The sequence below is a fragment of the Aotus nancymaae genome, unplaced genomic scaffold (genome assembly GCF_030222135.1).
Source record: "Aotus nancymaae isolate 86718 unplaced genomic scaffold, 86718_ANA_hifiasm-v0.15.2.pri h1tg000057l, whole genome shotgun sequence".
Taxonomy (NCBI): Eukaryota; Metazoa; Chordata; class Mammalia; order Primates; family Aotidae; genus Aotus; species Aotus nancymaae.
In genome coordinates, this window is record NW_026988471.1 from 19,758,248 (window position 1) to 19,773,924 (window position 15,677).

Sequence of the window (15,677 nt, forward strand, 5' to 3'; positions counted from 1 at the left end):
CTCATTTATCTGCACATTCATTCGCTCACCCATCCATCCATCGATCCATCCATCCGTTCATCATCCAACATACTTTCCTTGAGTACCAGATTCATATGCTACCATGTATTATAGCTCCCTAGACTCTTTCTCGCTCCTCAGTTCAGGATAGAAGACTATTGCTAAAGCTATGTGTTTCCTTTTCCAGGTAAGGCCTGCACATTTTAACGGTGGGCTTTACCAAGAGAATGTGAAGCTTTATGAAAGAATGGTGGAGGTTGAAGAATTTTTGAATTAAAAAAGAGGTATTTTTCAAACAGACCTCATATAGGATTTGGAAGATAATGACCTCCAATTTCTCACTGCTTGCAAGTTACACTCTTCCTTCTCTCTTCAGTGTCATGGAAAAGAATGTGCTGTTTTGTAGCTACTCTTGTCAGTGATATGAGTGCAAGTTATATTGCACAGGTTTTTTTGCAGCTTTCTCTTTCTAGAGCTCAGCTAGGAGGCTCTGATTGGACATTGCCAATGTTTAAAATCAGAGTTTGAAGTGAGTGGATGTGGCAGAAGAAACCCTTGTTTTGTTTCTGTTTTTGTTTTTGTTTTGAGACAGAGTCTCGCTCTGTCTTCCAGGCTGGAGTGAAGTGGCACGATCTCTGCTCACTGCAACCTTTCCCTCCTGGATTCAAGCAATTCTCTTGTCTCAGCCTCCCAGGTAGCCGGGACTACAGGCGCCTGCCATCACACCTGGCTAATTTTTGTATTTTTAGTAGAGACAGGGTTTCACCATATTGGTCAGACTGTTCTCAAACTCCTGACCTTAGGTGATCCAACTCCCTTGGCCTCCCAAAGTGCTGGGATACAGATGTGAGCCACTGTGCCCAGTCAACTCTTGGGTTTTTATTATACTTGGGATTGTTGGATATTACATTTGAAAAAAATAAGGTTGCTTAAGAGCCTAAAGAGCATACATGTATGCTGTGTCACAGAATTGTTAGGAATCTGCATCTCCACCCCTCCTCTCCCACTCATACTTCCTTTGCCTTGAAAGGATCCTGGCTGGCAGAGCTGCAGGGAGACGTCTGGGGTCTCTATTGCTATGAAGCCCTTGGAGCTAGGACTCCCTAAGCTATTCCTTCTCCACTCCTGGCAGGCTGAGTGAAATAAAGGACCTGTTGTTTTATCTCAGAGCCTACCAGAGAGCCTTGCCGGGCAAAGGCAGACTGTCAGTGAGGAAGACTATGTGGTTCATGAAGACACACAAGGTGTTTCTCAGGATCAAGGTATGTACAAGCCTTTGTGAATACTTTTCCCTTTTCACTTGGCAAATACAATTCCTGAGACCAATTACCTCTTCTTTTTAGGTGGCAACATATTTCCCTCCACAATTTTTCCCTTTCCATTTTTATTCTGTTACTTAAATCACACTATATGTTCTAGAGGTTTTGCAATGCCAGAACATTTGCATCAATGCCCTTGTTTCACTGTCTTTCAATACAAGTGAGCCACATCGAGTGGTGTGATACACAATAAAGACTCCATTTATTTGTTTCTCCTCCCCCAAGTTTAGCAAAACAACTCAGATCTTGATTTTCTTTAACTTGCAAAGATGCCAGCTTTGGTGCAGGTCCAGTTCATATGTGCCTCTGCTTGTAGTCGACTGCCTACTGCAGGGCTAGCTCACTGAAAGGTTTTATCAGTATGTGCAGTTTGAATGTTTTCCCTGCTATGTGAAAGTTCAACTGGAACAGAAGAATAAATGAAGATTGCTTTTGCTTTTAAAAAAATTAGAGGATGATAGTAAGTTCTCCTGGAGCAAGCTTCATGAAGGGGTTCATGACTGTGGTTGACTGCAACTTTTTCAATAACTCTGTGATATATCTCAGAAATGTGTGGTACTTTTGAATGGACAGGTCAATCAATCTTTTGGACTCAGCAATAAATTTTTCATCATAATCAGAGAGTTGGTCGGAAAAATCTTGGAGTTTATATCTAAACTGCTGGTGGTAATCAGAAATGATTGCCTTCATTGCAATGGCCCAGCTTTTAATTATTTCCTGAGCAGTGGTAGAAAGCTCTTCAATCTTATCTTTCCCTTTTCCATCTGCATCAGTAAGGATGCTAAGATATTCCTGAATATTTCTGTGCAGAAATTGCTCAACTTGAGTAGAGAGTTGGGAAGCAAAGCCAGAGGCACTGACAGTATATTCAAAATGGAAGTCCTTAAGAGCAACTAATAAGTTCTTGATCAGACTGACTATCTTTTCTTCAAGTTCATAATATTTCACTGTCCAGCCGACTACACTTGGATCAAAATATTCTTCACGAAGGGCCACAATGTATTGATGGATCTGCTGTAACTCTTGAGAAGCTTCCTGAAGGTTGTTTTGAATAAATTCATTGAACTCATGTAGATTAAGGCATAGGATTTCTTTCAATAATTTAAAAAAGAATGGGATATAATCATTGAAGATTATGTTGATGTCGTCTCGGATATAATTAGTAAGTTGAGTAAGTTTTATCTCTTTCAGCTTTTTAATGTCTTCTTCTATTAGTTGAAAAATGAATTGTAAAAGCTGCTGAAGATCATGTAGCACCTCTGTGGTCTTTAGAGACTGCATGTTTTTAAATACCTGTTGGGCTTCTTTTGATAAATCTTTTAGCAGTTCCCTATACATCAAGATTATATCTATTAGTTTCTGGCTCCTTAACTCAAAAGGAAGTTTCATCACTAGGTCTTGGAAATAGGAAAACAGTATTTCTGAACCATTATGGACTTTTGAATACACTTGGGACAGTACCATCCCTACCTCCCTTATGACCATAGTGCAGAGTTCATCTCTAGTGTATGTCCCAGGTTTCCCTGGGAACTGGAATGTGGGGAAGGTCAGAAAATCAATGAGTGAGTCAATCAGATGCTTGACTTTCATATGGAATTCTTGAGTAACTCGTAACAAGCTGTCAAACACTTTATCCTTGAATCCCTGTAAACTGGCTTGGGCTTCCTGAGTCAACAGTTCCTGATACAGATTCTGGGCCTTGTCCGTCCACTTTTGGTAGTTCCCAGTGGTACTACTGGCTGCTTTCTGGAACCACATGTCCATGTCATCAATTTGCCTAGCGGCCCCTTGATAAACCCATTGAGCCTTGTTCTGCAGATTTCTTCTCAGCTTTGAAGACGCTCCTCTCAGGGTGAGCCCCGTGTGCTCCCAGTGGTACTTGTTGACATAGTCATAAAGGGCCTGTGTGGCCTTGGGCACATTGTCTTTCAGAGAGGTTAGCAAGCCAGAAGCTGCCTCTTCTTCCCAATTAACTTTGATCTGAAGTTCCTCATCAGATTCCTGGTACCTCAGCTCGGTTTTGAATATGGTGAGTTTTTTATCTGGAGAGGACTAAATACAGCAAATAAATAAATAAATAAAAAGAAAAGAACATGTTTTCAATTACTCCAATTACATAATATAGTACACTAAAACTTCATTAGCAGCTAAAAATAAAGATCAGAGAATCTTTCATATACTGAAAGGGATTTATCTTTCATATGTCATTTCATATTTTTTTTTATGGTTAAATAAGTCTACTGTTGTTAATTTCTCTTTATCACATGCCCAAGAAAGGATAAAAAAAATGCTTGGCATTTGGCATTTACACTGTGACACTTAACATTAGAGCCTTCCTGGGACTGAAAACTGGAAGAGGAAGAGGAGGAAGAGAAAGAAGAGGAGAGAGAAGAAGAAGAGTTAGGAAATGACAGATAGGGAAAAAGATGTAGCAAAAAAGGCGAGTTGGAGCCCACCCAGCAGAGGCCCAGAATCCCAATATCAGTATGCATTCTCCAAGCCCATGACAAACTTTTAGCAACAGTAATAGAACCATGTTTGGTCTTCTCCTCTGGTAATGTCATCCTTGATTTGACCCTGGCAGAGCTTGCAAATGGCATGAGAGGAATTTGATGTATCTTATCTAGCAATTCTATTATGGGGAAGAATTTTAAAGTTTTCACTACTCCAGAAACTGCCACTCTGTGAAAAATACACCCTACCTATGCTGAGCTTGCCTATGATTTGGGTGATGAGGTATAACCCCTATCTTTCTGGATTTGCCCAGAATTAATAAATAATAGTGCTATATGATGTCATATGTGCATCTAAAAATTAAAATCAGTCAAGGACTCATTGTAATACTTTCTAAAGAATATTTCATCAGAGAAGAAGCTGCTTACTGCCTGCCTTTCACCTTGTTTGGGGAATCTCTGAATGAATATTTGGTCCTGAATGAAATGTATCTACCCCAATTCTCAACTCGCTCTTGGGGATGTGTCACGCATTAGTGGTATTCACCTGAGGGCTGTAGTAGAAGTTCCATTTTAAAAAATCATCATCTTCGTCCACATCCATGCCCATGGTGCCTATGGCTGGGGAGGCTGCTGAGATGGAGAGGCCTTTTTCGTCTTCCTGGTAGTGGAGATGGAGATCAGTGAACGCTGGGCTTTTGATATCAAGGCGCGCTTTTCCTTCCCACTCTCTGAAAGCAGAAAAACAGATAAGCCATCACAAAAGGGGCATGGAGATGTTGAAAATCACAATGAATTTTCAAAAGGGATAAAGTTTCAATAAAAGCTCCATACTTAAGTCCTTCATATTTGCCATCTTCTTCATATTCTGCGCTGAAGTCACGGTGTGCAAATGTTCCTTTAGTCTTACAGGTTAACCTACCATCTTTGATTTTGAATGTTCCCACAACTGTATAGGAGAGATTTTATATTTTATTAGATTCAAAACAATAGGATGCAAATATTTTCATTGTGAAAACTGGGAGAATTCTATCCTAACCAGATACTTTACTTATGTTTAAAATATGCAATGTACAGCTCACAGTTGTTTTAATATAAATAGTTAAAAGACATTGTTAGTCCTAAAACAATTACAGAAAAATCCATTTTCTTTAAAGCTGTTTGTCTTGCATGGTACTAGATTTTCTACAGTTTGGTTTTTACATGTGGGGTATACACATATCTCCTCTTACTTAAAATTTTGTGATACTGAGTAATTGTGTATCTACTTATAACTAAATACATAATTATTTACTCATAACTCTCATTGAAAACGCACAGTATCTAGGAGAGGAGGCAGGATATTTCTTACCATTTAGGTCATATTCCAGGAACTGTATGGTTGAGCTGCATGTGGAATCCAGGACTGTTTCAAGATGATCTGCTTTGTTTTTCAAACTGGCACTCCAAGTGGCATTATACAGGGGAGAGGCTACCCCAAAGCGTGCAGTCAGTGCTCCAAAGGAAGGAATGAAAATTCCAGCAGGGACAGAGAACTTAATAGAAGGAATCTCAATAGTCTGCTCAGGCATGATGACGGTGGGCAACTCAAAGTCTGCAATCTTCTTGGCTACCTCATTTAGATCCAAAACAGCACCACCAACTGAAACACTTTTTGGAAGCGTGAACTGGGACACAGTTAACTGAGATTCAGGCACAGTTATCTCAAAAAAGGGAACCAAGGAGTCTTCTGGTTGAGAATATTTTGTTAACACATCAACTTCAGGGAATTTTACCTTGGGGAGTGTTGGTAGGCTGAGGGCAAATGATGAGGTTCTCAGCTTCTTATACATTTTTATTTCTCTGAAGTCAAGTTTGTAGGATGGAACCTGAAGATCTGTAAATGGGACATAGAACGCAGGCATGACAAGAACTGAATTTAGATCATTTAGTTTCAGTCCAGGAATAATGAATTCATCAGCCAAAACTTTTACTGGGATGGAGAATGAATAGCCATTGGGGTTTTTGGTGTACACCAAGGCAGTTGAAACACGAAGATGCTGTCTCCTACCCATGCTGGTTGTTACATCCAGCTTTAGGAAGTCCCATAAACTCTTGTCATAAACTGGTAGGATGATATTTTTGAGGAAACTTAGGTGTCCTTCTAAGGATCCTGCAATGTCAAGGTGTGCCTCTTTTTGGTCATTGGAAAGCTCGACATGGCTGTGGAGAGACCCAGAATGAACCCGGGCTTCACTTTTCCATCTGATCTTCTGGTTCTTAGTGTTAGCATTCAGGGCCACTTCCTGGCCAAGGTAGGGGATATCAAGGAAGGAATTGGGCTGACTTGCATGGACCTGAACAAGAGCTGACATTTCCCATGGAGAGAGTTCCAGGGTGGCTTTGCTTGTATGTTCTCCATTTGTGAAAAAGAGGCCCTCTAGCTGTAAGTGGTTTTTTGTACTGTGCTCCCAGAGGGAATATATACGTTGGAGAGTGGCTTCTCCAGCAAAATTTTCTTTTACTTCAAGGTTCCAGATATCATCAATTTTAGAAGTGCCTTGCAGCTTCACTGAAGACCGTGTGCTCTTGGAATTCAAGTAAGTGCTGGCCTCACTGGCAATAGTTCCGGAATATTCCCGTGAAAGAACCGAACCCTTGACACCTCCTTTGGTAGATGACTCAATGGAAAAGTAAGAGGTGTGGCTTTCCAAGCTGAGTTTATGGTCAGCTGCCCCTTTAGCAGTAGAGTACAGCATTGGAGAATTGAAATCATACTTAAATTCCATGGAGGAAGAGACAGTAGGTTTTGACTTGCTATTTCCATTAAGTTCTTGCTTGAAATTCATTCTCAAAATTGGAATTTGGACTTTTGCGGCTGTTACCACTGATGCTTCCATATTTTTCTTGGTTAAGCTCACAATACTGTTATGACTACCCTCCACAAATTTGTTGCTCAGAGACAGAGCTGTGGCTAACTTCAACCCCCTTTTTCTTGTCAATCTTGTGGTGCCCTCTAGTTTGTACTGCAGTGCATCAATGACAGATGAAGACGAAGAAAGGAGATGAGCAACAATATCTGATTGGTTAAAAAGTTCAGCATTGGTATTCAGTGTGATGACACTTGATTTAAAGGAGAAATCATAGGTAATATTGCCCATAGCAGGAATAAAAATATGGGTTATGGTACACAATTCCTTGAAATCTGGAAGAGAAAGCTTGAGATGTCTAGGGACATGAAAGTCTGGCAGCTCTAAGGATGGCAGGGTTAATGTATATGAAGGCACACGGATGTCAGAACCTGAGATGGTGAAACTGGGCATGCTGACTGCTTTTGGGATCACATAGCCGAACGCCGACATCTCTACGGTGAATGGAGACACTTCAACATTGACAACTGGAACAGTGTATCCAGGAATTTGAAAGGTCCTGGGGAGCTCGTTGTGAGATTTTTCAGCTTTGTACTTATCAAACTTAATTTTTGCTTCCTTATAGGATTTGGTGACAAAATCTAATGCATCGTTTCCGGCTTTTTCAAAATGCCTGTCAAAGGATTTGATGTTCTGACTGATAAACTCGCAAAGCACGGCCAAAGGATTTGTGATGGAATGCTTGTGTTTGTTTTTCTTATACTGAGCTTTTACACTTAAATCAAATGATTGCTTTGTTGTTTTCAATAATTCCTTCAAGCCTGTTTTTTCCCATAAAGAGAAATCTTTCAGTGGGGGAGTTGTGATTGTTGTGTAAGGTAGAAGCATTTCAGGAATTGTTAAAGAAATGTTTAAGAAATCCAGATTGGCTTCTCCATTTATTCCTACACGGGCCTCCATGATGTTCTCGTTGTTTTCAGCAGAGAAATTTTGGTTGTACTTATACTGATTGTACCTAGCACTTACTTGCCAACCTGCTTGCTGGGCACTAGGACTCAGAAACAGTGCATAGTTATTCAGAAAGTCTATCTTCCATGTCACCCTTAACGGAAAACTAACTTTCAAATTTCCTTCGTTGTTTGTGGATACAGTAATCTCAAATGGCTGGGCTGAAAAGAAAAGAGAATTTTTCAAAGTTCCAATAACCTTTCCATTTAAATGAGCATCATGCCTCCCAGTTAACTCTGCCTTCCCTTCTCCAAACAGTGCCGTGCCTTTAGCAGTTAGAACGCTGCGGCCCACATGCTGGGATTCAACTTGTGATTGAATTTCAAGTTTAGAAAAGTTGAGGAAGCCAGATTCATGAACCAAGTTCTGGTTTACTGTTAGGTGTTTGCTGTTGATCTTATTGGATAATTCAAAGGAAGTGAGGGGTCCTTCCATGGTGAAGCTAATTTGTGATTCATGCGTTCCCTCATCTGAGAATTGGGGGCAGGCCCATTTCCATGACCCTTTTCCAGAAGAAGTCCATGCTACGTGACCAGCTTCCAACAGTGTCTTGACCTCGTTGCGCAGGTCAGCCTGACTAGAGAAGTCCAGTTTGGGGATGTTCAAATTGTGGAAGTACTTAGTGTTGCTATCCAGAGTAAGCTGATTGTTTATCTTGACAATCACTCCATTACTAAGCTCCAGTGTATTTTTTTCCGTGTGTAAACTTGCCACTGTGTTTGATTTTCCCTCGATAGTGTTTCCAAAAAACAGCATTTCACTATCATGCTGTGTTCTCAGGTACTTGCTGGAGAACTTCACGGACTCCTTCAGAGCCAGTGGATTAATCGTAGGGGTTGAGAGTTGTGCTTTTGCTTGAAAATCAAAACTGAGAACTTCTAATCTGGACTCGCCTTTGGCAGTGATGGAAGCTGCAATACCTGCTTCGTTCGCTGAAGTGGTTTCATTTTGTATGTCCGCATTTGCATCTAAAGTGAAAAGAGGAGATTGGATTTTCAAAATACCATACAGCTTGCCAAAAGTAGGTACTTCAATTGTGTGTGAGATGTGGGGAAGCTGGAATTCTGGTATGTGAAGGTCAGGAACTTGAAAATCACTAAGGTTGAGATTTGGGATTACGAATTCTGGAATTGCGATTTCTGGTAAATGGAAGTCTGGCAGGGTGATTCTCACTAGAGGAATGTCCTCCACCTTCAGATCCCTGAGATATAATTCTGGAACAGGCCACTGCAGCTCACTGTTCAGCACCTGATCAATGGTTCTGATGATCTTTACTTTTATTTCTACAAAGTCAATTGTAAAGGAAGGAATGTGGAAGGTGTTAAGGAGAGTAAATTCTGGTGTGGAAAACCTGGATGGGATTTTTATATCTTTCAACTCTTTGAAGTTTATCTGAACTGATGGAATCCTCAAATCTGTTAGGGGGACTATGAAATCAGGTGTCTGGAAGGTAGCTTTCTGAAGAGCCTGAAGACTGAATTCAAAGGCAGGCACAGTCCCCAGGATGGTCTTGATTTCAGGAACAGTGAACCCTCGCTCTACCAATGCTTTCACACGCTTAGCCCAATCTTGGATAGAATACTGCTCTGCAAAGTCAGTAAGATTCTTAGCAGCAAGAGTCCACCAGTCAGAAATGTAGGTAACAAGTGTGCTATAAACCTGGCCTACCAGAGACAGGTATCGTTGAAGTTCCTGCTGAATGTCCATTTGATACATTCGGTCTCGTGTATCTTCTAGGGTCTCGCAGAATTTCGCCCTTATGTGAGCAAAAGATGCTGAACTTAAAGCATCCTGTAACCAATCGATGATTAAAGTTATTCTGGTGTCCTGTAGGCTTTCCAGATACACTGCAACTGTGGCCTTGGTGTCCTCTAAAAACAGTTTCAATGCTTTAGCTTTTTGTGGTAGTTCCAGAGCCTGAATTTCACCATTGAGTCTCTGAGTCACCTCATGGATTTTGTTATTGGTTTCATTTACAAACTGGTGGTAATTAAATAACCTTAATTTCTTTATCAACATGTCAAGGAATTTGTTTACATCTTCAATGAATGTTTTAAAAGATAATTCACCAAGCTGCTTGACAGCATCATCAATAAGTCCAATCAATTTCTCAAAGTAATCTTTTATCTTAACTTGTTGTAGGACATGGCTTAGCTTCTGAGTAGTCTCCTTCAACTTGAATTGGTGGGCCAACTCTACTGATTTATCCATTAAAACCTGGATTTGTTGGTCTATTTCATACCTCCCAATTAACTCATGGACTTTGGCTCTGAAGGCATTGATTTTCTCAGCTACTTCAAAATCCCCAATAAGATTTATAACAAAGTATTTGACATACTCAAGAATGTCATTTATTCTTTCAAATGAAATTGTCGTTCCCAATTGATCTAAAAGCACTCTAACATCAGTAGCCTCAACATATTGTTTTAACTTTCCAGCTAGGTGCTGCATGTCTATGTTCTGTATGTGTCTCTTAATCTGCTGCAGTTTTTCTTGTATCTGAATTCTGATTTGGTACTTAGTATCCACATTTTGAATCCAGGATGCAGTACTACTTCCAGTTTTGTTAAAATCAATATTTTCAACAAACAAATGTAGATCATGGATTGTTTTTACTAAATTTAGACGAATATGATAATCCTCATCAAGACTTCTTAATTTTTCAATGATTCGATCAATAATATTAGCAATAGCTATCTTCAAATCATGTAAATCATAATTATCTTTAATATACTGATCAAATTGTATCACATATGTCTGCAGTTGAGATAGTTTTTCATTAAAGTTGATTTTGGCATCATCTAATGCAATTTGTATATCATTTTCTGTAATTCTGTACTTTTTTGTAAGAGCAGTCAGTTTCTCCTTGGCATGTGAAACTTGTCTCTCCCAATTGAATGAATTCAAATAATCGTCAACTTGCTGTGGGAGTTTGCCCAGGGCTGCTCTGTATTTTCTTACAAATTGATTAATATTGATGTGCTTCAGGTCTCTCTGCATGTGTTCCAGTATAATTATAACAGTTTGTAGATTCCTCTCAAAATATTCTTGCAGGGTTTCCAAAAATGGGAGACTGATGGTATGAACATCTTGGTTTTTATCATACTTTACAAAAGCAACAATCGTAAATTCTTGGGGCGTCTCAATGGCATCTTTCATCTCTAAAGCATCAATGACATTGACAGGCTCACTGAGTAAAAATGGCACTTTAATTGGGGAGTCTAGTAGAGTTAGGTCAGCCAGGGCTCGTCCACTAAGTTCCACACCAATTTTGTCTTTAGTGTTGTAAGCCTCCAAGTCCTGGCTGTATTCATTGTTGTTAAATTGGGTCTTGAGTTTCCAGGTGCCCATCTGCTCAGCTGGAGTAAGCAGGGCACTGGCTTTGTGTTCAAGAGTTGTACTGACGCTTTTCCTAGACATGAGATGATGACTCGTGGAGCCTTTGTAATCGTGAGAGAAAGTAAATGCCAGAGGTTCTGCTTTCAACAAGAATTTGCTATACAGCTGCCCAGTATGTTCTCCCCAGAGGGCGAGTTTCCCATTGCCATTTGTATGTGCATCAATGGTCATGGTAAACGGGGCCATTACAGAATGGAAGACATTGCTGAAATGCAGTGAGTCTGAATTATAGTTTGTGCTGATGTCAACAGCTGAAGCCAGCCCAGCGATGTCTGTGTTGAGCCGATGGCTAAACTCCACACCCTGAACCTTAGCAACAGTGTCTGCTTTATAGCTTGCTGATAAGGCAGCATAAGCGATGGTATAGATGTGTTTTATTTCATTGTTTCCATAGGCTCCTTTTAGGTTACCAGCCACATTCAGCTTCAGGGGTTCTAGCCGTAGTTTCCCATTATTGGTCAGATCCAGAGCATTGTATTTCAGGTCATTGTTTATAGTAGTTACCAGAGAATAGGGCTGTAGCTGTAAATTAAAAGTTTGCTTATAAAACTTGTCAGAGCTGTAAATGTTGTCCAGTTTTGAAGAGAAGTCCAGTGATAAGCCTGCAATGTTCAGACTGTTTGTGTGGTCAAGTTTCATTTCGTTATATGAGCCCATCATGTCATTTGAGAGCGTAAGTCCTTCTTGACTGATCTTGAAGTTGAAAAGGTTTTTGCTGTCAACACCTAGAATCATGGCCTGATAAGCACTTCCCAATGATAGCTCTGTGAGGGCGGCTTTTCCATCTAGACTGAATTTTGCATTGTGTTCCCTGAAGCGGCCATTTGTTGTTAATTTCATAGATGCCCCAGAGAGGCCAAGGTCTGCATTCAGTTCATTCTCCAGCACCAGAGGACTGTACTTCAAGCTGGTCATTGCACTGGTAGATACTCCATCTTGGGCAATCCTTAGTGTTGCCTTGTGAGCACCACTATTAATTTTGTCAGTGCCCAAGATATCAGCATTTAACTCAAGACCATGGGAATTTAGTGATCCAGAAAGCAGGCTGAAGAACCTCAATGACTCATAATTGGCCTGATATTCAGAACGCAGCAGTGCATTTTGCTTAGAGAAGGTCATATCCATCTTGTTAGAAGTGGCAAAGTTCTTATACTTCCCATTGGTGTCAGATTTTAAAGTCAGCTCATAGTTCTCGTACTTCAGGGAAGCAGTATTTTTAATGATGCCACTTTGCAGATCAGAGGTGGACGTGAGGGAGAGGGTTCCATCTTCATATCTTCCTGTTATCTGGTTGGTGCCTTGGAGGTAGGTGGAGTTAAACCTCAGGTTGGACTCTCCATTGAGCCGGCCAGTGTTAGGATCCCTCTGACAAGACAGGCCATATGTGCCTTTAGCATAGAACGAAGAGACTCTGAACTGCCCATCAATCTTGACTTCTTTGACAAACAAATGTTGTTTCTTTTTTGAGTCCAAATGAACTGAAGCAGACATCTGTGGTCCCCAGGCACTAGATGCATCAAATGTTAGTAAACCTTTTGAGACTGGGTTGTTTCCAACTTTTTCTACATGACTGAATTTGATATTTGAATTTAGAAATTTGTGGCGTAGAGACCCATCACATGATAGTGTGAGCGTATTCTTGTGGTCATACGTTGTTTCTCCAGATCCTAACATAGAAATGAAAAGATTGTTTAAATTAAGCAATACATTTCCAAAGCAATCTGTATGTTAAAAGTCTTTCATAATAAAGTCACATTTTTCTGGGCCAACTGTGCAACAGACTCCTCCATCTGTAATGCAAACATAAAATCTGATAGCAAAAGGCATTCCTCCAGGAAGCCTTCCCTGACCACCACAGGCCTTGTTTACATTCCCTTGCTGAGTGCTTTCACTCTACCTTATGCTTAAAAACTACATTCTATCAATCATCACACTTCTCACACTGAATTATAATTGCTGGCATATCTGTCTTTTTTCTGTTACTGCCTACTACGATATTTAATACATGTGATATATTTAATAAATATTTCTATTTGTTGAATAAAATAAAAGACTTCCAAGTAGCAAGGAAGATTATCTGTTAGAAAGCCCAAGTCCTTTCCTCCCTGGAGGAGGCTCTCCTCTTAGAGTCTGCAGTGAACTAGCCCTATGCACCCTTTACCTGAGCATAGCTCACCTTGCACATTGTAGGAAAGCAAGTCAACCACAGAGTCAGCCTTCATGTGGTACGAAGCCCGAAGGCTGAAATGGTCTGTGCTGGTGTTGCCACCAGTGTAGGAGGCGGACCAGTTGTACAGGTTGCTGTAGACATTCGTGGAGAGGTCCAGAACACCCAGGAGAGGCACTTGCAGTTGATACAACTCGGGAATGGTAAAAGTAGGGACTTGGAATTCTTGAGATGGCAGATGGAATCCCACAGACTTGAATTGGAGGGCTGGTGTCCTAATGGTCTCTAACATCTTTAGATCTCTGGAGGATTTGCCACCAAAAGGCAAAGGAATCTCAATTTTCAAACTGTTCTTGTTCAAGGTATATTTGACCCGGCCATCGCTGAAATGAACAACAAAGAAAACATCTCCACAGTCAGACATCAGTCATTCAAAGTTCTCTGCCTCTGACCTTCACAGAAATATTGTACCTGCCCCATTCTCAAAGCCACTCTGCACTTTTCCTTGAGCTACTCCTATGCCTGGACTCCTTTGCTTTTACCTCCACCTGTCAGACACTCAAATCCTTACAAAGCTCTTCTAAGAGCCACTCCTTAGCATTATCATCCCACCTAAGTTAAAGCCAATTTGTTTCGTTCTTACAGTTACATAGTCCCTTGCACCTTTTTCAAAGAGCGTGTCATAATTTTGCTTATATAATTAATTATTTGTCATTTGTTGGTGTCTACCTGGTATCTTCCTAAGCAAAAGGACTAGACCTTATCCAGTTTCTGTCTTCTCACTGTACCTAGTCTAGCATTTTGCACATAGGAGACACTTGATACGATTTTGCTAAACTGAATTGAGGCAACTTGATTTGTGGAAAGATAGGTGTGGAAGTCAGTAAGTCTGGGTTAAAGTATTTTCTTAGAACGCCGCTTCCATTTACTGCTCATTGGCTGTTCTGACTCTCTGTAGCTTAACAGCAAACCTGTAGTCAGTAATGCCTCTAGCCATACTGAACTCTTCACAATCAGAGGGGGAATTTGCTTATAATGGAAGAAAGTTGAATGGTTTTCCAATTCGAGTTGTACTGAATAAAATATCTTAGGGTGAAACTAACAGAATCCTATTACTTTTTTAGATTCTTCCTGACAGGGTTGGCGTTCGCATGTTTAATAATGCAAAAATGCCGTGGTGTTTGTGCTATAGCTAGTAACCTCCTTAAAATGCTTAAATTGTTTCCCTTGAAAATTTAAATTTAAAATGTCTAAAACATGCTATGTAAAATCCTTCATTTACTTCACATGGTTCAAGAAGTTTTGCTAGTTTCTTCTTTTACCTTTTCAAGAAGAGGTTTTCTGGGATGTGGAAGTCTGGCAATTCCATGTTCTGGAGGTTCAACTCCTTCAGGCCACTGAGGTGATCTTGCAAAGTCTGGGCATAAGGAAGACTCTCAGATGCCTGCTGAAGCCATGAGTGTGTTGTCTACAAAATAACAGGAGATTTTTAAGGTAATGGGCATGATGAGACTCAAAGAGCAATAAATATTAGGCAAAAATCCAGATTTGATAAGTTAATTATTAAGCAGGACAATGCACTGAAAGTTAAAAATAAATCACAGAAAATGATGAGTCTTGGTTGCCAGTCACTGATCTCTACCCACATTTATAAAAGGAATGTCTAACATAGTCAGCCTCCTAGCTGTCGAAACTTCCTAGTCCCAAAACTTCCTTTGATACCACTAGGCAAAGAACTGTTTGCTTAGTAGCATTTCTTTGATCTGTATCACATTCAGCTTTGTGTAACTGGGTAACTGCACATGTGTGAATTTTTTTTTCTCCCCAAGAATTCCCTGGGGGCAGGAAGCATGCCTTATATATCTTTGGATACCCTCCTGCACCTAGCTCAGAGTTGAAGATGTAATTAGCACTTATACCCATGTATTTATTGACTAGCAGACTCATACTTACATCTATTAATTTGGAACCCATGTACCATAAAGTCATGTCTGTTGGAGGAATTCTGGTATCCAGGAGACCAACGACATTCAAAGACAAGCTCCAAAGAAAATCAGAGATATCAGGGAAATTGGAAGCCATTTTTTTGGTATCTACATTGGTGCCTGTGTTCCATTCAAATTCAATCTTCTCTTCGTCTGAAAATACATAGGAAATAGTTGTGAATGGTACAAGGTCAGCCTGTAACCACAGCTCTCAGCCCCTGCATTACTTTGGAAGTGCTCACATAGGTGAAGAGGCACATACCATAATGCCACGCCAGCCTCTTGGAAACTGTGGAGCCATAAGCTGTAGCAGATGAGTCCATTTGGAGGAGCAGTTTGGCAGGCGACCAGTGAGTGAGGATCTCACTTCTGGCTTCTGCTTGCAAACGGGGTATGGAAATAACACCTTTGATTTTTCCTTCTTCCTTTGTGTCACAACTATGGGAAAGAAAATCAGTTGGCACTAATGATTTTGTCCTTTCAAAGGAGATATGCAG

The 15,677-nt window shown here is 40.4% G+C and overlaps 1 protein-coding gene across 1 annotated transcript in view; it reads right to left on the minus strand.

Annotated features, from left to right (window-relative positions):
* Window positions 1–1,494: 1,494 nt before the first annotated feature.
* The window catches only part of APOB (apolipoprotein B), a 42,308-nt gene continuing 28,125 nt past the window's right edge, over window positions 1,495–15,677 (minus strand). Inside the window, exons 22-29 of the mRNA XM_021677055.2 lie at window positions 15,443–15,618; window positions 15,149–15,333; window positions 14,518–14,663; window positions 13,205–13,578; window positions 5,124–12,695; window positions 4,607–4,721; window positions 4,320–4,503; window positions 1,495–3,371 (exon numbers count right to left, since the gene is read on the minus strand). Coding sequence (XP_021532730.2) covers window positions 1,767–3,371; window positions 4,320–4,503; window positions 4,607–4,721; window positions 5,124–12,695; window positions 13,205–13,578; window positions 14,518–14,663; window positions 15,149–15,333; window positions 15,443–15,618 — 10,357 coding nt within the window. The 3' untranslated portion in view covers window positions 1,495–1,766. The remainder of the gene's footprint in view (window positions 3,372–4,319; window positions 4,504–4,606; window positions 4,722–5,123; window positions 12,696–13,204; window positions 13,579–14,517; window positions 14,664–15,148; window positions 15,334–15,442; window positions 15,619–15,677) is intronic.